Raw genomic sequence first — 23611 nt, 5'->3', positions numbered from 1 at the left:
GAGACAAATGTTTAACTGTGAGCAATATTAAGAATATATTTTTTTAGTTCCAGCGTAAATCTATTCGAATTCTAATCAATCTATTATATAGAAAGAGTGCTAGACAGAAGTTTACCACTTTATTCTCCACGAACCGTCCAAGTTTCTGGTCATTACATATGGATTATTGCAGAGCGAGCTAATAAAAAAAAATTGATACATATGGGAAAACCCCGACTAGGAATCAAACTTATTACCGTCGAGTTTACAGTCAGACAATGTGCCACTGCGCAAAGACGGCTTCGTCACATTTTGAATCATATTTTTTCTATGTGTGAGACATAATGCAAATAAGTTAAGGGTTTATATAATAACAAAGGAAGAAAAAAATACCAAAATGTTTAATCATAAAAAAACATTTATTTCTATCTAAGCTCTAGGTTTAGCAAATTTCTTTTTTCTTTTTACTTTGCCTAATTTCTGAGATTTATTCTTATCTTTTGCCTTTATTGTCTGTTTCTTTTTTACTGGACTTTTGAGGTCGCCATTTTGAATTTTCCTTTGTTTTTTCGGTTTACCGTTCTTTACTTTATCTGTATCTTTAGCATTATCTGTTTTCGTTTCATCTTGACCTTCGAGTTTTCGTCTGAAAAAAAAGATATTATTAACATTTCTAGATAAATAAAATCTACAACTGACTGTAAATGTAACGGCTGTGGGTTCGATTCCCATTTGGAAGTATTATTTAGTGTACTTTCCTGGTTCTGATAACAGGACAAAGAGCGGTGTTGAGTTCCGCCAGTCAACACGCAATTTTTGGAAAGTTGAGTGGAGCGGAGTGTACGGATATCTTAGCATGATTCCCTTTGCCTACATTGCTATATTGGGGATACGTGAAGTTATAATAAAAATAAAAAACATACTTCTCAGGTTTCTCCAAAATGGTAGATATTTTATCTCTCCTCGGAGCTTTCTTCAATAATTTCTTCCTCTTATTTGGATCCTGTTTTAATTGTAACATGTATTCGGGAACTTCACAACCTGATTGTTTCATTACCGATGCTATACTGTAATTTAAAAGATAAAAATTTAATATCAAATGAAAACTTTTTACTGTGAAATATATTAAACTAGCGACCCTCTTGCGGCTTCGCCCGCTTTTACTACTGGATTATTCATATAATATATGTTTGCAAAGCACTTAAGATAATGTGAAAATTAATTAAACCCTAATGCAACCCGCATTTTCGTAGTTTCAATAAGGATTTTCCAATTGTTTTACACAGCAAGGATTTTTTAGTACTCTAATTTTAAATCTGTGCTACTAATCTTTTCAAGTACTTATTAAAATATATTTAAATGACTATTTTTAGATAGTTAAATGACTATTTTTAAACTGAAGAAATTATAAACAAAAACCTGCCTACTAATAACTACTACAAAAAATATGAAACCAAATATATCGCGCTGAAATAATACATTCAACTCCAATTATCCAATACGTGCAAACGCATCTTAATCTTCGTTGTTATAGAGGCAGGCGGTTTTCGAGCTTGTGGTTAATGCTGAAGAGGGTATTCTGTCCCTGGTGAAAAGCAAGCACTACGTGGCTGCCTGTGAGGAAAGTTAAATAGAATGCATCGAACCCGGGCCGCCCGCGTGGCAGGCGAGCATTCTACCACTGAACCACCGATGCGTGTAAGGCAGACGGGCGCGGCGGACGCGCTTGTATAAGCCGTTTCGCAGCAAGAATTTTTTGATATTGTAACAACTTCTAAAGTACTTTTTTATATTGAAAAACAGTAAAAGACAGTTTTGATCTACATTAAATCTCCAACGTAACTAATATACTTATTTATATGCTGAGAATAAGGGATAAGTGAAACTTGAGTAACATACAGCTGATGTGTTAACGGCGGGATGTGTCAACAATTAAATGCATTTTTCTGTAAAACTATTTGCAATTTCAAAATTGTGTAAAAAGCAAATTTTATCTTCGTTTAACGTAGAAAATTAATAAAGTATTTTAAAGGATAAGGATTAATACCATTATTCAAAACTATCCCTTACAATAAAAAATATATTGAAATTATTATTTTTAGACAGAAAAATTATCACTACACGTTATTCTTAAAAGATACGAATGTGCTGTCGCGAACTTTTTTGTAGATCTTATTAAGAGGAACAATACTCCAGTACATTATTTTCATATAGTACTTACCATTAAAGCAGCGCATGCGCGAAAGTGTATCAACGGGTGGGACTTTATACACATTTATCTTCTTTATGTTAACTTACATAAGAATGTACAAATAATAAACTATATATAAATCTTCCCTGAGAAATACTCGACCTAATGGTGAAAACCGCATCGAAATCCGTTGGGTGGTTTAGAAGAAGAAGAGTTAGAAAGTTCAGACAGACACGAAAAGCGACTTTGTTTTATAAGATATAGGGTAGGATAAAACACATGTGTAATCTCACATCCACATAATATATAACCTCACATCCACACATGTCAGTGTAAGGAGAAGGAGTGTCTTAACACTACGTTCCCTCTTCGTACCCCACTGTATGCAAGATACAGCGTAAATGCATCTATATAAATTATAATTTTGTTACAATCAATTTACCTTCTAAGATTAACAACGTCGTCCTGAGTAAAGAATGTGATAGCTCTGCCTTTCTGTCCCGCTCGACCTGCTCGACCCACCCTACCAATATAAAAAAATATTATATTTCTTTAATTTATAAACGAACTATAATTTAAACATTGACTTTGTAATCTTTAAAAAAATATTATTTAGGAATTTTCTGTCACTTAAATAATAAGGATCCATATGCAATACTAGTTTTGCAATTGATTGCAAGAAATAAAAGACGAAAAAATTTGAGTTAAACTTACTGTTGCTTAAATATGTTGCACAATAAAGTACAATTCAAAGGCACATTTCAAATAGAAATATCTTTGATCACAGAAAAAAAAATATAGATCATGGACAAGATAAACTTTAGTAGCTTAAGATCGGTTTAAAGTAAATTTTAAGTGAAGTTTTTATAACTATTAATAAAATATGTATTTCATACCTATGTATATAAGCAATGGCGGACGGTGGAAAATCATAATTTATGACCAAATTGACACCACGGAAATCGATACCGCGACCCATCAGTTCAGTACATATGAGCACCCATATACGACCCGTACGGAAACTACGTACTACATTATCTCTCTGAAAACAATACACATATGTACAAAAAACATTAATACGAAAAAGATTCTTTCGAAGATGTTTTAAAAACATATATAGTTGTAATTAATGGTGTATATAAAATTAAGTTTCAAATTATAATATTGTATAGTATAGCAAATATAGTATAGAAAATATTGATTTTTATATATATTTTTCATAAATTAATTAAACCAAAAAAATAAGGAAAAGTATCCTACTTGCGTCTGCGTTCTGTCCGCATGTATGACGTCAACGTTAATTCCATCATATATAAGCTCTTTAAATAATTGTTTTGCCCTATCCTTACTTTGGACAAACACTGAAACAAAATACATAATATTATATAAATTTTAGTGACGCACTTTTTAAATATAAAGATGTTTTCTTTTTTGAATAATTCACCTAAGACGGGTGGTTTCAATCCTTTTTGCACTAACTGTCTGAATGCTACAAGTTTCCCGTTCTCATTACCGCAGAACTTTAGTTCTTGTTCTACTGTAGTCGCTGCTGCATTTCTAAAAAATAAATAAATAAAGTAAAATAAAAATTTAGGGTTCCACATTCACGAAATACTATTGAACTGATTTAAATGAAACCCGTGGAGCACCACACACGGAGCACACAAAGGCGACAGGTTGTAGATTCGTTTGCTACTTGAGGAAAAAATATTTAATATTTTCATATTCTCGTTCTGGTAACGACGTAAACCGTAGCGTTAAGTTCCGCTTTTAAATTCGGCAGAAAGGAACAATGAATATCAAATAATTCATATCCTTCAGTTGAAAACTAGGCCACAACACGTCAGGTTAATAATAATAAAAAAGTCTTTCTTAAGAAGTGTGTGTGTGTTACACTACCTCAATCCAACAGTAATATTGATCAACCCTCTCATATTGTTCCGTGACCATTTACCTATGACAGGTGTGTGGGTCGCACTGAACATCGCTATTTTAACTAATTTTGTATTAAATGAACTTATTATGGCGTCCAACTGTTGTCTAAAAGTATTCACTTCTTCTGTTGTACCTTCAAATAGTTTGTCGGCTTCGTCAATTATTAACCATTGGACTCTAGAAAAAAAAAATGTTAAATTAGTATAATATAGTTTTGTATTGCTTTACAACTTTAGAAATAGGGAACTTGAGTGTCAACACATTCGAGATATTACATATTAAGTAGCGGAACGTCAAATCGTTCTTTGTCCAACCAATGAATCAAATCCACAATTTTATTTACAGATACGGTCACACTATGTCTCTATCAGCTTTGTCCAATCCATTATAATAATATGTATGATCTTCAAAATTATCTAACTCACAAACTGCAAAAAGTTCTAAAATTTAGAAACTCATTGTAAACTAATTGAAAAACTCGAAATAACCTGTGTAATTTCTTAATATTAGTATAATAGAATAGTTCTAGCAAGTAGTAAATGGTTTTGTACATAAAACATATTATAAATAATTAATAAAAGAAACTCACTTTCCTAATGTAATGCCACAATTTTCTTGATTCAGTAGATAGCATAACCGATTTGGCGTACTTATTACTATATCTGAAAAGAAAAACAAAATATTTATGTATTTTACATTTAACCTCATCCCCCCCACTTACCGTCGTATTCTTGTATTATTGTGTGTTAACTGGGGGAATTCAACGCCGCGCTTTGCTTCGTTACCAGAGCCAGGAAATTAAGACATTAAATATTTACATGTTATACACTTTAACTGTGGAGATAGTATCCATATAAAATTATAAAAAAAAATTTCAAAAATCATACTTCAAATTAAGATATTACTATAAAAGTTCTTTAGCAGAGTAGGCAGAGAATATATATTCAACAGTATAGTACATTACTAATTTCCATCTAGATTCGGCATAACATGTTAGGAGCGAAACTGACTATTAAAACCACATAAAACACGACAATCTAATGTAGTTATATATTACTGTTGGTATAAAAGGATCTAAGAATTGACATACCACTCTTCCTAAAAGTAGCCTCGCGTTCCTTTACTTTACTTTCTTTCACACTCTTTATAACTGTACACCTTAATTCAGTACTAGCGGACAATCTCAAGGCCTCCCTATATATTTGATGTGCCAACTCCCTCGTGGGACAAAGCACAAGGGCTCTGGGACCACCTTGAGGAGCCCCAAGAAGGTGGAATAAAGGTAGGAGGAAAGCCGCAGTTTTGCCCGAACCTGTTGGTGCCGTTGCTACTATTTGACGACCCTGTTGATTATTTTAATATGTTCACTAGAATATAATAGAGTAAACATTTTGGGTCTGCTAGTTAATAATAACATTTAAAAAAAACATATAAATTGTAAAAATCTTGTAGTCTAATGGAATCTACTAAGAGTGTTTTTTAGTTTTGTGTGTATCCCGCACATAAAATTCGCCTAAAAAGGTAGCCTGGGAAACTAGTGTTAAGATACTTTGTTCCCATCAAGATACTTGCCTTCCTCACTTTCCGCTGCATTCTGGAGTCACTGTGCATTGTGTGGCCCAACTCATCGCCACATTTTACTTCGTTACCAGAGGGAGTAAACAAATGGATTGCCCTGATTGGGAATAAAATCCACAACTGTGACACATTTGTGCCCATGTGACAAAACAGGTCTACCTATACACCTTTCATCTTAGTTTCACTAAAAAAAATTAAGATGAAAGACATATTTGGTATTATATTCTGCATAAACTGCTATATTCAGGTAGGCAGCGGGAACCTAAGATTAAGACACTCAGTTCCTCACACATGTTAACTATCAACACATTGTGTGTCCCTGATAAGGGGAATAGAGCTTACAACAAATGCATTTAGATTCATATTATTGTTTTAACAAATAGATAATTATATTTTATTCACAAGTAAAATGTGAAAAACCTTTTTGATAAACTGATATCAGGTTTTTCACATTTCTACAAGTTACATTCAGTTACAATTAAAAGGTATAATTTAATATGTCATACAGTAACTTAATTACTTATAACTTATTAATTGAACTTACTGGAGGATCATATAACAGCATCAAACAGTGGTAATTATATTCAAATCAAATTAGAATTTAAAAATTATATTATTATTTACCTCCAGAATACAAGGCAAAGCTTGCCGCTGTATTGCAGTTGGTTCTGTATATCCACAATTTCTTACAGTATCCACTAGCTCCTTTGCCACATTGTATTTAGATACTAATTCTGAAAAATCATTTAATGCACCAGGAATATGTCGTCCTACTGCTTTAATGCCATGTGCATTTCGAAAATGATTTTGCTGAAATATTAAAAGAAAAAATTGTTGTTTATTCAGTAGTCAAATTATTTACACTTTCTAGCACTTGTAGGAAGATAATTTTTTTATTCAATTTCCCCAATACCAATCTTAATGGAAATTGCTCCATGTAGTTCTATAATATATAAAAACAAATGCTAACAATAAAAAGAAGAATAAGAATGTTGATTTGATTTGTTAACTGAAAGGACTCTTGAATGGTTTCTGCGAGGATTGCTCCTATAACATTAAAATTTTTGTTCCTAATTTGTCCAATGTTCAATTCCAATAAAACAATTGTTTACTTTAATACTGACCTATTTATTAAAATATGCAATATATAAAAAAATCCTACAATTAATTGTAATAATGTAAAAAGTAATAAAATTAAAAGAAAGGACTATTTTAAAAACAATTAATATACTAACCTCTTCTAATTCAAGTTTCTTTTTTAAATCTTCAGGGGAAAGTTTTGATTTTTTCTTCTTCTCTTTCTTTTTTTCTATATTCTGTCCTTCCATCAATTGTAAATCGTCTTCACTGTCTGAGCTACTATTTTCTTTTTCAGATTCTGATTTTATTTGAGAATTGTCATTTAGCTCTTCTGGTTCATCTTTTACATGCCCAGGTTCTTCTTTAATTTGTAACGATTCTTTCTTTGTTTCATCCTTAAGTTGGCCCTGTCAATGTCTAATTGTAAATATACGAAACATACTTTGATTCCCTGAATGTGTATAAAATTGTCTAAAATAGGGAATTTTTTAGGAAACAAAATAAATAAAACATATGTAGACTAATATTACATTTATATGATACTAGCGGCCCGCCCGCGGCTTCGCCTGCGTGAACTACGTTATTATTAATTTCTGTCTCCATGAGTACCTACGTCCTATAAGTGACGTCCATGCAAAATTTGAGACTTCTAGCATTTTAGTAACGAAGTTTCATACAAACTTTCAACCCAAAAACAACCCCTTAGAAGTCGAATATTGTAAATTCCCGTCTTAGCGAGCACCTACGTCCTATAAGTAACTCCTATGTAAAATTTGAGATTCCTAGCACTTGTAGTTTCTGAGATTTCGTGATGAGTGAGTGACCTTTCGATTTTATATATATAGATAAATCTTTGTTTTATAAATCTAAAATAAAAACCACTTATAATAATAGCTCTCAAAACCTGCATGCTAAAGTGGCAATGGGCAGGCCATATTATCAGGAGGACCGACAACAGATGGAGAAGAAAATAAAAATAATCAAACTACTAAGTGACAAGTAACAAAATCTACTAAGTGTTAGGTTATACTATACTTACATTGTTATTCAAACTCAAAACACGCCGTTTAAACGTAAGACCTTTTGTAAGTTTCTTAAAAATATCATATGCATCCATTTTTCATATAAATCATTTAAAATATCTTAATTTAATAATAAAAAAACACATGTGAGATCCACGATACCGCCAGATATACAGTTCAGTTCTTTATTTATGGCGCTTCGAGCGTGCCAGTTGAACCGACAGATATAACAAATATGATTTTGACAGTTAGAAAATGACGTTGTCAAATTGACATATAATGTTACGTTCATAAAAATAAAGTTATATTGATTAGTAAAATAAAAGTATATGTATATAAATATGATACTAAAATTTACATTTGATATATGTCAATATCAACCCAGACTTTGTATTTAACATTTTAGGACTGACGAGAGCACTTCCACTCGCAATTGCATTTAGAACTCGCAAAACATTAGATATTGGAGTGAGCAAAATCTATATCTAATTGATCCCTTGATTCTTTTTGTGGGAGCAAGTAAAAAATAAGTTTATGTGTCAGATGTCCAAACAGAAGACGAGATTCGACAAAGAATTGCACGTGCATTTGATAAAATTAAAAATTTAGTCACGCAGACGGATCTACTGACTAAAGAAAGACAATATGTTACTAAGATGCAATTTATGTATTCATAAACATGTACACTTCAAAAATTTATAACTCTACCAATTAATAAAAGGACAGATAAAAGATAGATGTAAGTGTGTATAAATGACAATAAGTGTTGCATTGATCATTCTTTACAAATGGTTTTTTTCCGTTTTATCTTACAACGATTAATTTATTATTTATTTTGTTGTTGGCGGAATTCAACGCTGGCCTTTTCAAAGACGAGCGAAGAAATGAAAATATTAACAAATAATAATTCACTCCCTTAAGTGAGGATCGAACACACAACCACTGCGTCCACGTCAACCCTTGTGCCCTTGCGCCACGATTGCGAGTTGCAATCTTGGCAATCAATGTAAGCATATGTAATAAGCGACACATTAAAATTAAAAAAATCTTCATACTACATTAAATCATACATAAAGGATTTTGGCGCGAAATAAAAATACACATCATCAATGGAATCACTGCGAGTTTATTAAATTTTATATTTTCATTACATCCAACTGTTCATATTTTGCATAATATATCAAAACAAAGGACCGTCAATTACAACCCAATTAAAATTAATTCTGATTGTCAGATTCAAAGATACTTAGAGTACTAGTTCATCCGACTTTGATATGTTCCTACTGCGCAGCCCGCTTGATTCCTTAATCACATATATCAACAACATCAAAACAAGTAAAGACACCTCCATTTAATAAATATTGAAGTCATAAAATTAATAAACTTTTATTTGTTTATGAAAATTTCTGAACGAACATCAATTGTTTCAATAAACAGCGCCAAATTTGAGTGACAGTTGTAACTTAGCAGAATATGTCGCAAAAAAACTTTATTTTTCAATAAAGTTTTTATTTCTTCGCGTGTTATCAAATTCTCTCTGTTATACAAGTGATTAGTGCTCAAATGGAACGCTCGAAACGCTATAAACTAACAACTTAACTGAACTGTGAGTACAATTTTAAATATCATTTGTTTGTTATTAGTTGTTATGACTTCACTATCTATTAAATAATCTCAATTCATTATAGTCGACTTTCATACAATCTACAACAAGTAGTACTTTAAGTGTCTTGACTGAGGATGTTCCAACTTACAACAATTTTTCCAAGAGGATTTCCTAACTCACTATAGGGCGGTCAGCCACATCTAGTACCTTATCGATCATTACACAATACTATGAAACAATTTTGTACATCCCGCTCCAGAAACTTTCCGAACATGTAAAGTATAACAAAAGTCACTAACTAAATGTATTTAAAAACATATTTCACCTCTTTGATCAACGATGGCAAACTATAACTTTTACAATAGTAACACAATATTAGTTTAGGCATAATATAAAACGGCCGTAAATGTTACCACATAGGTGCGCTATCTCGCGCGTGCTCTGAGTAAAAATAAAAAATAAATTAATAAAACGTGTATATCTCCACAATGAATCGAGGGTACGTATCACTTAGACGAGAAACCTTAAACAAAACGTTGTTACTAATAAAAACGCAGATCGTGCATATATTAAATTACGTAAAAAAAAAAGAAAAATCTAAACCTAAACGTGTCAGCAAAAATATAGTGCAGTTAAAATTAGAATTGCCACTTAATTAACATTGACATATAAATTGATTTTCTTAAAAAAATATTTCTGTGTATAAAATGTGTCACCCAAGCGTAACAAGTAGCGCGGGGGCAATTCCGCTAAAAAGTCGACCGGGACGCGCGTAACAATACATATACTACCATACCACACTACTTGCGATAGAAAATATCTTAAATATATCGAGCGTGAATACTTTTCTCAATAAATAACGCCCCTAATAGGCATAAAAGGGAAAAGAACACGCACCAGTCGAGTTTTTAGCGAAATTACTCTCGCGCATCCTCATTTGTAGATAAAAAGTTAGTTCTATCAATATATTGTATGTCGTACATAAGTGGGGTATATTGTAAATACTTTTAATATCAGCAGACGGGCTATCAACGACGTTGCTCGACAGGGGAGGCGAATGAACTACATAGTAATAATATAATACTTCTTATTTTTATATAAAAAGACGTAAGTGCACTTTGATTTACGGAACTATGATTGTTACTATAGGTAGATAGGGATCAGCAGATTATTTATCATCAACAGCGCTCTCTGGTTCCGCACTCGTCTATAACTCTTATTTAACAGTAATAAATCTTTATCCTTCTATGCAAAGTCCTCTAGGACCTCTAAATATAGGAACACTGCAAAAGTATAAAGAATAGGTACGTCAGAGACACTTGTTAGGCGGTTGCGACGAAAATAATATTATATTGTGGAACTGTAAAAATTGAACGATCGGCCAATTTTTATTGTGAACCGAAAATCTTTTGATACTTGGATACTTTAAAAAATCTTAAGATAATCTGCAATTGATCTCTTCACTTATTGATAAATATGTGTATAATTACTGAGGTACTGTGGCAGATTGGAAACTATTGCTATAACTGTATTTATAATAATTATATTAAGTGGAAGATACTGTATATATTAAAGCTATTGACTTAAGAATATAACGACTAAATGTATATATTTTCATCACGACCACAGACAGAAACACCAACGACTTATTCACCGAGTCAAATAATAACAACGAACAAACCCGTGGGACATGACTAACATCACACTGCGATTGTTCTCGAAAAATCTGTATAAAAATATAAATAACTAGAATATAAAGTATTGTCGAAAGAAAACAAATAGCAGTGATAGTACATCGGGATATAAGTCGGTGCCATTTTATCCTGCTAGCTTTAGGTGAAGTCGATTTATTCTCAAAAACGGCTTTTGCGTCCCCGGTCGAGCAAATTTAAATTATTTTAAATAATTATCTATTGTGATCTGGTGTCCTACGTTTCTGTTTCGGGACTCCCCCCAGAATAGAAACGTCGAACGATAAACTATTGCATTTTAAATATGGATATGGTAACAAAAATAATGTATGTATGGAAATAACTATGTAACAAGTGCTATAGTTTGACAATATCTATAATTATTGTATTTATAAATATAAATGATCACGATTGTTGACTTGTCCTGGATAAACAAAGTAACCCATGTCCTTGTTGTAAAACTACTTGGGCCGACGCCGCCACCACTTATTCTACGCGTATACATTTATTAAGTAGGTATATCAAGTAAATTGTTTGTCAGGAGATATTTAGTTACCCTTTCGGTAGACCTCATAATACAGTTTGTTTAAAAGGCGGACCAATTGAAGCTCCAAGTGGTTTTACACAAAGAATTAACTATATTAAGATTAAAAATTAAAAGATTTATCAAAGATAATACTTAACATTATTGGAGGTAATACTTAGATTTAAAAAGCAAGATTGTTTTGTGAAACCGATTTGTGAACTATTTTATTGTTAATGTCATCTTAATTACGATATTTACATTTAGCATTTCCAGTGCCAATTTTTGTCTGTAAATGCCGTTAATATTTGCCCTGTGTTTTATTCTATGCCGCTTCGTCTACTCTATCGGCAGTATAAATGGACAGGTTTAGCAAAAAAAAAAAATAGAATTTCCCACATGGCACCATGTAAGTAACTTTGTCTTATATTGATAGCTTAATAAATTCGAATAATATAAAATAAATCGCTCGTGTAGCTATCACTTACTTACATATTGCCAGTCTGAACATCTTATACTTTACTTAGTGTAGGCTATTGTAAGTTGTACTGTTACGAAGGCATCCCGTTGTTGATTATTTTGTGCATTACCTACTTTAGTAACACAGTCGGTTGATTAAACGTATTTGTTAGTAAACTTAAAATAAACTATGTTGACTAAGCCAAACGAAAAAAGTGTAGTAATTAATCGAGATGATGAAATAGTTTATAAAAAAGAACTTATCTCACTTATCATCTTACTATTTAAAAATGCAGTATTTTGGTATACATTGCAAAATAATATTCTTTTTGTTTCGCTGTTTTTTTGTTTTAATTTATCTTTTGCTGCGATTGCTAAAAGTGTTTTGCCGACACATCCAAACTTAACCAAATGCCCTATGCCTAATAACAATCACCAACGGCTGTCTCCGATCTGATGTAATTCGCAGCTGTCTACTGAGATCAAAAAATTTAGAATTACGAAATATTTTTATATTTTACGAACGAAAAATTGGTGGGTAAAATAATCCAATTTTTTTTCTTTCAACAAAGCAGTCAACAACAAGCTTTCAAACGGCCGAACGAATGAAATGATTGCACAGCGAAAACAACAAACGCAACACTAAAAAAACATTATAGAAAGACTAAGTCCTAAGTTTCACTATTAATAAATCCATTAGTAGAATATATATAAAAATCCTTTCCGTTAATGATTTTATCTATTCACTATTTTAGTTAATAATATCACGAGGCTTTATTCCCGAATGCCGCGATCCTTCAATTATGTATTTATGTCTAACTTATAACATATTTACAATTCAAACTACCCGCTTGCTTTTTCTTCTAAGCTCCCTAAGATGATACTATGACGATATTTCCGAACCGATTACGCTCTCGGAATCTAAGACAGCCAGTTTAACATTCAAATAAAAATTAATATATATAATAAAAAAAAACAAAATATGTGAGGTATTACGAACATGGAGGTACGCGCGTTATTACCGGGGAATACCACGCTTTTTATAAAAAACCCGAAAAATCATGATAAAAATCAATAATAATTTGTTTAACAAATTAATTTAAGCTGAATATAAAAACTTATTTAAATATATTTGGAATTATACCAAATAACATTCAATTAAAACTCATATCACAAAGTACGAATATGTAACATTCCGAAAAAAGGAAAAAAAACTTACATTATATATTCTAATTAAAAAATTTACCCTAACATTTAAAATAAATGCAATTCAAAATAAATCTTAAATGTTGCTAAACTTTCAGGCTCTATGGTTCTTGAAATTGAAGTTATAATTAGGTATATGATATGATTGGAACTAATTATATTATTTGTATTTTTCATAAATTTCGATAAGATATGGCACAGTTCAATATTAAAATCATTTTTCAGAATGTTTTTATTCTACCCAAAAATAAATGCGTATTGGCAAAAATCCCCATTTTATCTCTTTGGCTTGTGAAATATCACGGCGTAGAAATGTTTAATTCCTGCATATTTATAGATATTTGTGTGATATGTTTGTTGGGTTGCTTAAATGCAGATTTATTTATATTATCAAAAACGAATTCGATAACACCCTGAGAAGATATGTATTTAGCCAAATGCGGTACCCAAGCGATTACCTACGATACAAGTAAATAATAATATATTTTTACATCTGCAGCCATCTTATGGTCAATCCTAAGACTTAAAGAATTTTGAGAATATAATAATAATCTAATAAATTTTCAATAACGAGACGTCCGCTACGTTGGTCGACATTTGAATAAGAAACCACTATACACTCATAGAGAGAAATCCGAAAATGGATACAGATTAAATATAATTATGTTAATGAATACTTAATATCTACGTGATTTATACAGAGAAAACGATATTATTTCAGTTTCGCGATTTGAAACCACGAACGTATACGATCGTCAATTCTACAGCTTTTCGAAGACCCACACAGTTGGCTCGCTAGCTTTCTTCGCTTATTTTTGTCATATAACCCTGTAAACAAGGATTTGCCAACGGGCAACTCCCCAGCATTTACTTCTCAACTTCTCCCACCGTCAACTCGTTCGCCAACTCTTACTCATTCTTTGTCAGTTCGGAAATCTCAAACCATTTAATAATCGCAAGACGAACGAAGGCACGGCTACTTATACATTGATCAAAACGTCTTTATTGAAGCCAAAACGCACATAGAATACACATATTGTTCGTAGACGTAACACTTTGTACTTTTTAAATCAGATTCTAAGTAGTCTTTTATTTTTTTAAAACATCAACATTTTTTTTTCTTTATTTTTTTTATCTAAAAATTTTGGTAATTAACTCCTAAATAATCTGTATTTAAATTTAGATTTGGCGTTCCGAAAAAAGTTTCTTTAAAAAATATTTTCTTTCAATATTTTAATATTTACTGTTTAAAATTTGTACGATTCCGTTTGTACAGTTACCGATTCTAATTTGACACTAGACATTTATCGAAAAGTGATTTTAAAAATGTAATATCCTCTTTAGAATAGAGTTGGCATAATTTTGGCAGTACTAGATATAATAATACTTTAGTATTGCTCTGAATTACATTGTCATTTTGAACACCGTTTGACCATTTACTAAATGTCGCCTTCGCCTCTGTCACAGAGCGGAGTCCGACCGAAGCGTAACACTAGATGACTCCTACGACAATACTGTTCATTTTTAAAACTAACGTCAATATTTTACTACCATTATAATACAATTAACCATTAAAAAATGCGGCAGAGTCCTGCAATTTTGGCATAGTCCGTATATTGCACACGTACGCTATCACTATCGTGTTCGAGTTCCGTTTATCAAAATTCAAACAAACATTTCGAGTCCAGCCGGGGGTGGTGAACCATGCGTGCCTTGTATGTATATAAAAAAAATATTCCAAGTGTTTGTTTTCGAGGACTTTTAAAAACCAACCCCGGAATTTAGGGCACGCGCGGTACGCCAACCCTGGTTCAAGCCATGGTTTGAGGTCATTGAAGGCCGGGTGGAAGTTGCGGCGTGTGATCAGCTCCCAGATCAAAGAGATGATGCGGCGACGGCGCCAGAGCACTGTGCAGTGCCGACGTCTTGAGCAGCCGCTTGAGCATTCCACTCGATCCTCGATGCTGAAGACTCTTGTGGGTTGTCAAGGAGTTCTTCGTTCTGTACCTCCGGTGGCAAAACTCGCACACGTACAACGTGTCAGATTGCTCGTGTTTATCTTGGAAATGTCGTTTCAGGGAGTAGTAACAAGAGAATGTCCTGCGGCAGTAGGGACACTCTTGTGGCTCGTTGATACCGCCAGCTGTCGGCGGGGGCATACGGAGGGGCGGAACAGCTGTAAATGTAAAACAATTACTATACTCTCGTTACTATTGGGATGTCTCCTCGTGTTAGTTGGCAATCTTGCTTTCAATAGGTTTAATAGCGTTTATATATTATGTATGTTTACATGTATGAGGTTTTTATAATAATACTAATAGTATGCACTGTACACATTGACTAACTACACAATAATCACGAGTTTATTTAAAATTTAAGGAAATTCTTTCAACCACAATGACACAGAAACACGTGATAACAAAAATGATAGAAGCATGCTCCAAGCAACACAACAACGTCAAAACTGCGTAACCCGCTGGGATGGGGTCTTTCGGGGTTTAAATTGGAAAATAATAAACTTAAAAGAAATTAAAATAAAGTAACAAAACTGAAATAGAAAAGGGACCCTTAAACCTAGATCGTCTATCGAGAATGCTGTTAATGGATCAGCGGTCAGTAGTAACCCTAGGTGGCTGTCTATAAACAGAATCTAACCTTTGTGAGTGGTGTTAAGTACGGCCGTGGGGTTGGCCTCGTGGTGATTCTCTTTGCTAGATGAATGCTGCCGCACGCCGCGCCAACTCCGTCCCAGTAGTCACTAAAAAAACCGGATTTGATCCGTTTCCCCCGGCCTCGATTTGTGGTAGGTGTATATGTGGGTCATTAGGGAATTCCTCGAGCAGTACACCCTTTCACAGATAGTGCACCTGTACTCCTCTTGTCTCTCTGCATGTTTGTCTGCGATATGTCGCTTCAAAGACGCCTTTGAGCACAATACTTTCGTGCATTGCATGCAGGTGAATAATTTTTTACCTGAAAACAAATCGAAAAACAAAACAAATATGGGGTTGGTCCCCGGACCCGATAAAATAAAATAACACCTTTATAACCTAGCTGTTATTCTTTTCTAAGTAATCATATTTTCGTTTTGTGAACTAAATAAAACATTGGAAAAACAAGGAGTGAAAAAAGTGATTGAAATCATTATTAAATAAAAATAAAATAAAAGTAAAATAAAAGTAAAATAAAAAAGAAATAAATATAAATGATTGCGAAGCTACAGTGGCCAATGAAGTGTTAGAACAAACACATGCAGATGGCGGGAAAAATATATTTCTTTGCAAAACGGGGCGTGAAAAGCGCTCAACAAAAAAACAAGTGCACTACAGCTTTTATACTACTTTGAAGCATGTATCTAAGCGAGGTGTTCAATAAAACTAACATCAGTTTTTTTTGTATATTTGTTTTTATTAAAAACGCCATTATCATCAATATTAGGATTTATGAAGTTCGGTTTAACGATTACAATTACATTTTATGAGTAGTTTACGTCAAGGTTTAAAAGTAAGAAAAGAACTATTTGTAAATATTATAGGTGATGTAAAATTAATTGAATATTTAATTAAGAATATAACTCTAGATTGGTGCAGCCCATTAAATAGATGTTTTGAAATGTTCCAGATACATTCGCCAAATCTTCGTCTAAATAATAGCGTTTAATGGAAGACAAACTTAATTTTTTTTTGGCACCATTATTCCCACAATAAAATGGGCTGCATTACATACACAGATGCCAATTATCAACAAAATACTAAGATCCAAGGACAGTATAATAATTTAAGAAGAAAAAAAAATAATAATAAAATTTTCAATACAACAACCAATAAATTAATTTTGTTTCCTTATAAAATAAGTAAAAAATGCCAACAAGAAGTATAAGAACACATCGTATAAGGTGATCACGCCTGCACGTGCGGGTAGAGAAAAAAAATAATTACCTTAACACGTAGAAAGATAAAAACATAAACAGGTCACAGAAACAGTCTTAAACTTGCTAAGATCCTAACTAATGTAGTTTCGACAGGGATGTGTTCTGCTCCTTAGAACACGGTGTAGTATCGCCCTCAAAACATACCCATAGATCTCTTGAGATCCCCAGAAATAAAACTTAGCCGCTACGAGACATTATAAATAAAAAGATCCTCGAATCACCAAAAATAAATTTTAAATAACACCGAACCGAAACAATCACGCTTCTGACTTAGTTTCTTTTTTCTCTATAAAATTATCAATTTAGTAAATAATTGTACATTTTATTCTAGAAAATACGCCTAATAGTGTACAATTAAAATGCGTACTTAGTCTAATCAGTCTATAGCGCTTATTAATTTTGGCATAACTTTTTTGAATAATTTTTTTTTCTAAATAAAATTCACAAGATCTTTCGACTGTTACATCGATAGCCAAAGTATTACTGACTGCCACACTTAGCAGCACATCCCTGTAATTGTAAATTAAACATGTAGATGCTATTACCGCTACGAATTCAGATAAACCTTAATGTCTAAATAGTCAACTAACTTAGTTCCCAAACCCAAATTAACAATAAAAACTATCACTAAATTACTACACAAAAAACAACAAATCTACGTCTTACGTTCAAAAATCTTGCAATAGTTTGTTTTTGCAAATAAAACTTAACATTTTTTTCCCTCTCATTGTGCACGGAATGTTGCGAAAACAATTTAGATCCTTTTTGGATAATCCCATTTTTCCTAATTTCACTAACGAACATCGTTCCAATTTAGCACCAAGTCTCTAGTCTTCCAATTGTTTAAAAGTATCGTAATAAAGCTTATCAAATAACTAAACAAATTTAATGGCTAAGCGTTTATGCATTTAATGATAACAACATAATCTTAACGTATATTATTAAAATTTACTTTAGGAAGCCTCATACGTTAAAGTAGCGATACCTCATAGGCAACGAGTGTTCCGAACACTACTCCTAATCTTTTTTAGAAGTTATACTCAAAATATGTCTTTTGTCCAAAAAAATGTAAAGCAGGCACTAATAATATTACTTAGTGTATATTGTTACAATAAATTATGTGTTTACATTTACACTTAGATAATATCTCTTATTGCTATAAAAAAAGAAATATAACATTGATTTGGCGAAGTGACTCGCCCAAAAATAGTGATGTTTATTTAACTAGATAGATAATTAATTATATTAAAATGAAAAATAGCCTGTAAGTCTAGATTCAGACAATTAGGGTTTTAAAAATCTAGTACATTTATTCTCTACAATATGTTTAAACAAGCGAGCACTATGAACTATTTAAATCAGGAGCCATCTTAACGGATCTACGTATACGATTGAATAACATACATTGATATGATAAGTTAGGAATTACACGACCCAAAGTAAGCTGTTCTGAATCTAGACAGCAATGAAAAACGTCTAAAATTTTGGCCTAAACAAAAATATTCGTTTACATCTATGTATGTATGTATGTATGGCAAGCAGAAAATTGTATTATTTAAAAAATTCACACTGTTGAAATTTAGGAACATTTAACACTGAGAATTATTAAGATTTAGTTATTACCTATTAAGTATTTTTATTTTTTATTAATAAATGTGTTGTTTATTTTACACAAAAAAAGGAATAGCTAAATCGTATAATAATAATAAGTTTAAAAATGTTTACAGTATGTCGAAAACGTAAACGAATAATTCGACGATAACAAATAACGAACACAAGTTAGTGATAAACTTAAGTTGGAAAAAAGTAACTTAAAATCTGACTAAACTAAAAAAATATATATTATAGCCATAATGATTCGCTTAAATGGCACCTTGCGATTCACTTGCTTAAAATGCTAGTGCATTTTACAAAGCATAACTTGGAAATAACTCAGAAAAGAAAAAAATAAAGAACAAACGAAACAAATAGTCGACTAGATAAGATAGAATAACAGTAAAATAAAGTAAAAATAGTCGACTTTAATAGTGATATGAAGTTGGTTGTGATGTCATTATCTATTTCAATATCCTGGTTTTGTTTATATGGTATGTTACAATTAATCCTGGGGTCACCGGGACGGCTAGGAAGGAGTGACTAACATTCTCTGATGGCCGATTTAAAAAAAAAATTTGCTCTCAATAATAATAAGGTGTGAAATATATTTTAAATGGACTCACCTTGCATTGTTGTAACTGTTAAAATTAAAAAAAAATTAAGACGTAGATCAGTTCTCTTAGCCTAGCTGCCCCCGTGACTTTGTCTATTACTTGTTTGGTATTGTAATTAGTACTGTTATGTAGTGACAGTGCTGCGTGGCTGTTTAAAGTAATTTCTCGGTTCTATGGTGCTATGTGTTCTGTTTCAGTCTTACAGTCAATGAACTAAAACACCTAAATAAAATAATAAATTTGAAAAAGCCTCATTAGCCAATTATATATTTGTGTATATAATTTTATTTATTTTTAAAATAGATTTTTTAGTAATCTCGTATAAATATCTAAGTGTGAGATCATGAAGGTAAAAAGTACAGAATAAATTATAAAAAAAAACGAATAATTGCAAAACGCCGAAAAATGAACACAACGTTGAAAACAATATGCCTCTTTTGTTACTTACAACGAACACTGTTCCTTTTTTATAAATTTAAGCCTAATATATAAATTTACAGCACCAAGATTTTTCTCTTTTCTCAAAATATTAAAATTTACTCTTTCGCCTTATTGTCACACATTTAACATAGTGTAAAATTCAGGAATCCTCTTACCGCAGTATTGCACTTAGCGGGCGTTTATTAAAACTTTAACTTTGACCAAATATCGCCCTCCCTTGTTTAGATTGGAATGTTAATTTCCATAAAATTTATTAAAATGAGTCAGTGCCAGACGACCGGATCGCGTCTACAAGTCCCGAGATAAACATTTAAAAGAGTAATGTAAATAAAATAAATCGACATTAACACGTCAATAATCTCCACGCGGGATAAAAAATATAAAATCATCTACTATATAGAAAATTAAGTACCCAGTACCCGCTTTAGGTGAACGGCTAGAAGTAACGCCAATTGGTATTCTAAGTAAATTAGAGAAATGTTAAAGTTAAAAAAATAAAAAAGATCTCTAGATAATTGTCAAAGGGACAACTAAAGGCGGTACTGAGCTTCTGAAATATAAAAAAATGAATTAACTTAGACGTTAAACTGATCTTTGAACTTGTAGAAGTCGATGTTAGGTTGGGCGGGCGGCAGTTTCGCCTCCGCAGAGAGGTTCTGCGGTTGCTGCTGGGTCGCGCGCTGGCGGCGGTGGTAGATGCTCTTGTGGTTGTTGAGGGAGTTCAGGGTGCGGAACACCTTGTGGCAGAGGGTGCACCGGGCCGAATGGAGCGGCTGCAGGTGCTGCTGCTCAGTGTGACGCTTGAGCGTGAGCCTCGTCGACAGCAGCTTGCCGCACACCTCGCAACGGTGACCCGTCCCCAGCGGCCCCACTGCGCCACACATAACGACCAACATTAGCGCATTAGTCTCGGGTCTAAACAACCCTACATACCAACACCACAGCGACCGTCTCGACGGGTCCCAAGTTTGGAACCAATTGGCACAGTGTGCCACTTGTGGCAAATTTCGAACCTGTGTAGAGGCAATTCAACACGTAATCGACTAATGCGCTTTAAAGTTGGTTGTTATGTGTACCGATCAGATGTTCCAATTGGTTCCATGTGTAAACGCACCGTCGCACGACGGCGGACGCTTACACGAAAGCGTTTTAGTAACAATAGATACATAATATAATCTGGCGATGCGCATGCAAGGTACACGTAAAACTATGCTATGTACAAATGTTAGGAACATATCGCGTTACATTTTTTTATTAAACTTAACAAAAGTCTAGGGGCAAGACTATGGCTATGTAGGTGGTCGGGATGGCAGCTTGGTTTCCTCGAATGGCAACGTGTATGGCAAATCGCGGGGGCGTCAATTGACAGGGTAGAAGGGGCCCTGGCCAGAGGGCGGTTGCTGCTTGCGGTGGTAGATCGACTTGTGGTTTCTGAGACTATTCAGGCTGGAGTAAACCCGCCGACAAATGTTACAAACGGGCTCCCTGGAGGGTCGCATGTGAACGTTTTGAATATGTCGTTTGAGCCGGGTCAGGGAAGACAAACTCTTGTTACAGGGCTCGCATCGGTACTCTTCCTGGGGGGTGCGGGCGCCACCTGGTCACAACACAAGCATTTAGCCCCATCGAAGCTTCCGAACGCACTTTTAATGCACTCACTATCGTAGCCTCTTTACTCAAGCACCGCCACCCCCCTTTATTGATGATAGCCATCCGACGCGTCGATTATGCCAAGCGGTATTAGTATATTTTTTCCTAACTCGACCTACTTAGTTAAGCTTGATGATTGTGTAAATCTGTTGTTTTCGGTTTTGTGGGACGCGATCGGTGGATGGTTTCAAATTTCTCGAAAGCATTAGTATTCTTCAATGAATTAACGCAACTAAAATTCCATTGTCCAATCTTGCGCGTCCCCAGCGATATATTTCCCAAGACAATAATGAATAATTAAGTAATGCGAGATTGTTTTTAGAAACATGAATGATTCATGGGATCGCGTATTTGGTTGAATTGAGACTCGGTCAGATTCGATCACAATTAACATAGTCTTTAAATTTTGAAAGCTAACAATGTAATACCTTCGTTATATTCTCTCCGATTTACTGACACAACTTTTCTTTGTTTATTATTATTATTATTATTTATAGCCAATTGAATATGTAAAGTGCGTTTCGATGTACAACGATTAGGGGTAACTTAATGAAATAATCAAAAATAAAAACGTGGAATAATTCAAACATTGTAAGTTAATAGAGAAATGAAATAAAAAATAACTAAATCAGGATAAAGGGGACTAGGAATTTTGTCCTACCGTTACTTCAATATATCAAGACACATCTAGAAAACAAGCTAGCAACCTTCGTTGTATAGTAAACATTAAACTATATATAGTAACAATACAGTAACATGCACGCCACGTTGCGTTTTGGTTCAATGATCAATTCTCATTTCCACAGAGCGGTCATATCTGACAAATGAAAAAAGATACACACGAAAGTCCATCGAACCATAACACAAAAAGCTAACATTAATATTGAATACAAAACACAGAGCATAATGAAGACATATACAGGTTAGGAGTAGATATAAGTATAATACATATATTATCAATATGTCACGTGATAATTGCCTCATACATTTTAAATATAAAACCTATTAATGATATATAAACCTAATAATGACAGAGCAGAGAGGAAGCGGTGATGGTGGCATACGACAGACAGTGCATTAAAAATATCGTTTGTTCAACATATGTATGCATAAAATAAACTTGTTGCTAGACAAGCCGCCACTCACCTTGAGATGTGCTCGCCATTCCGTCAGGCGCCAGCGGGCTCGACAGACCTGCAAGTAGCACATGGCTCTTAATCACTCGATAGAACCAATTTGCTATTTTTACGAGTAACTTATCGCTTAAAACCATTTTATTGACCACCACCATGAAAAGCTATTCAAAATTATTTATTAATTTCTTTAATTTCATCCTCATCAGAATCTATTTAATCGTGTTATTGTTATATAAAGTCTTATTCTATATTAGGATTTCGTATATCAATATAATAATAGCATAGCACACATAATACTATACATATAGTAATAAAAATTCATACCAGCCAATGCAGATGGATCGTTCAGCGCCGTCATGCCGTAGCTATAATTGTGAGATGTGAAGAGCTTTGTGTCGGCGGGTGTTAAGAACGGGGATGTCGGTAGCTGTGGTGGTGGTGTGCGGTCGTCTTCAGCAGAGCTCGCGCGTGATGGTGGGCCTCCCTGAGACAAAGTTGATTAGGTGTTAGCAATACTCAGTTTATAATTAATCTTTGATTCATAAAAGCTGAATTTTAATCTTTTATTAGGCTCTTCTTTTGTTTCATTATATGCATTTTTCTATAAATTTATTAAATGAAAAAATATAGAACAGTACTCATAAAATATATAAAAAGTGATTTGGTAAGAATTGCATTCTTTCATATGATATTTTTGTTGTACCGTACTGGAGACAATGAGGTGAAATAACAGAGAATTGTGCAGATTCACGCTAATGGCAGGCAGAGGGAACCAAGTTTTAAGACACCTCGTTACCAGTTTTCGTCCCAATTTTTAAAATATTACTGGTTGAATGACGGAAATCAGCGCCGCGCTCTGTCTTGTTACCGAGAAAACGAAAATAATTCATGTCACCGAGTGCAAATCAAACCCACCAACATGGCCATGGCACCCGCTGGCCGCTGCGCCGCGACAGACGGCTGTGTAGGAGGA

General features: G+C 33.3%; 2 protein-coding genes across 10 annotated transcripts in view; both read right to left on the bottom strand.

Annotated features, from left to right (window-relative positions):
* Positions 1 to 379: 379 nt before the first annotated feature.
* On the bottom strand, positions 380 to 8003 carry ais (DExD-box helicase 52). The gene is made up of 12 exons (XM_085194331.1): positions 7803 to 8003; positions 6919 to 7170; positions 6308 to 6493; positions 5196 to 5448; positions 4695 to 4767; positions 4070 to 4282; positions 3615 to 3727; positions 3431 to 3531; positions 3067 to 3212; positions 2613 to 2693; positions 903 to 1046; positions 380 to 625 (listed from the first exon to the last, which is right to left on the bottom strand). The coding sequence occupies exons 1-12, from the start codon at positions 7878 to 7880 to the stop codon at positions 409 to 411; spliced, it is 1857 nt and encodes a 618-aa protein (XP_085050457.1). The 5' UTR covers positions 7881 to 8003; the 3' UTR covers positions 380 to 408.
* Positions 8004 to 8890: 887 nt separating this feature from the next.
* Positions 8891 to 23611, bottom strand: part of br (broad-complex core protein) — a 102990-nt gene continuing 88269 nt past the window's right edge. For 4 of the 9 annotated variants that reach the window (XM_085194030.1, XM_085194031.1, XM_085194029.1 and 1 more), the window contains 3 exons: positions 22963 to 23122; positions 22649 to 22696; positions 8891 to 15446 (listed from right to left, as the gene is read on the bottom strand). In XM_085194030.1, the coding sequence (XP_085050156.1) occupies positions 15100 to 15446; positions 22649 to 22696; positions 22963 to 23122 (555 nt within the window). In that variant the 3' untranslated portion in view covers positions 8891 to 15099. Of the gene's footprint in view, positions 15447 to 15477; positions 16244 to 16657; positions 21450 to 22648; positions 22697 to 22962; positions 23123 to 23611 lie in introns of those variants that run through there. The other 5 variants (XR_014878532.1, XR_014878531.1, XM_085194036.1 and 2 more) reach the window with 5 other exon arrangements.

Source organism: Heliconius melpomene, chromosome 12 (genome assembly GCF_056956725.1).
Source record: "Heliconius melpomene rosina isolate 202511_hmr_F chromosome 12, ASM5695672v1, whole genome shotgun sequence".
Classification (NCBI taxonomy): Eukaryota; Metazoa; Arthropoda; class Insecta; order Lepidoptera; family Nymphalidae; genus Heliconius; species Heliconius melpomene.
Note: the sequence above shows the minus strand (reverse complement) of the source record. Positions and strands in the feature narration are given on the sequence as shown.

Bases quoted from the DNA above. Each gene is read 5' to 3' on its own strand.
- ais (XM_085194331.1), bottom strand. From the start codon at position 7,880: ATGGATGCATATGATATTTTTAAGAAACTTACAAAAGGTCTTACGTTT. The intron at 1,047-2,612 runs GTAAATTGATTG...TTTAAATTACAG, and splicing joins GACGTTGTTAATCTTAGAAG to TATAGCATCGGTAATGAAAC. The intron at 626-902 runs GTATGTTTTTTA...CTTTTTTTTCAG, and splicing joins ATTTTGGAGAAACCTGAGAA to ACGAAAACTCGAAGGTCAAG.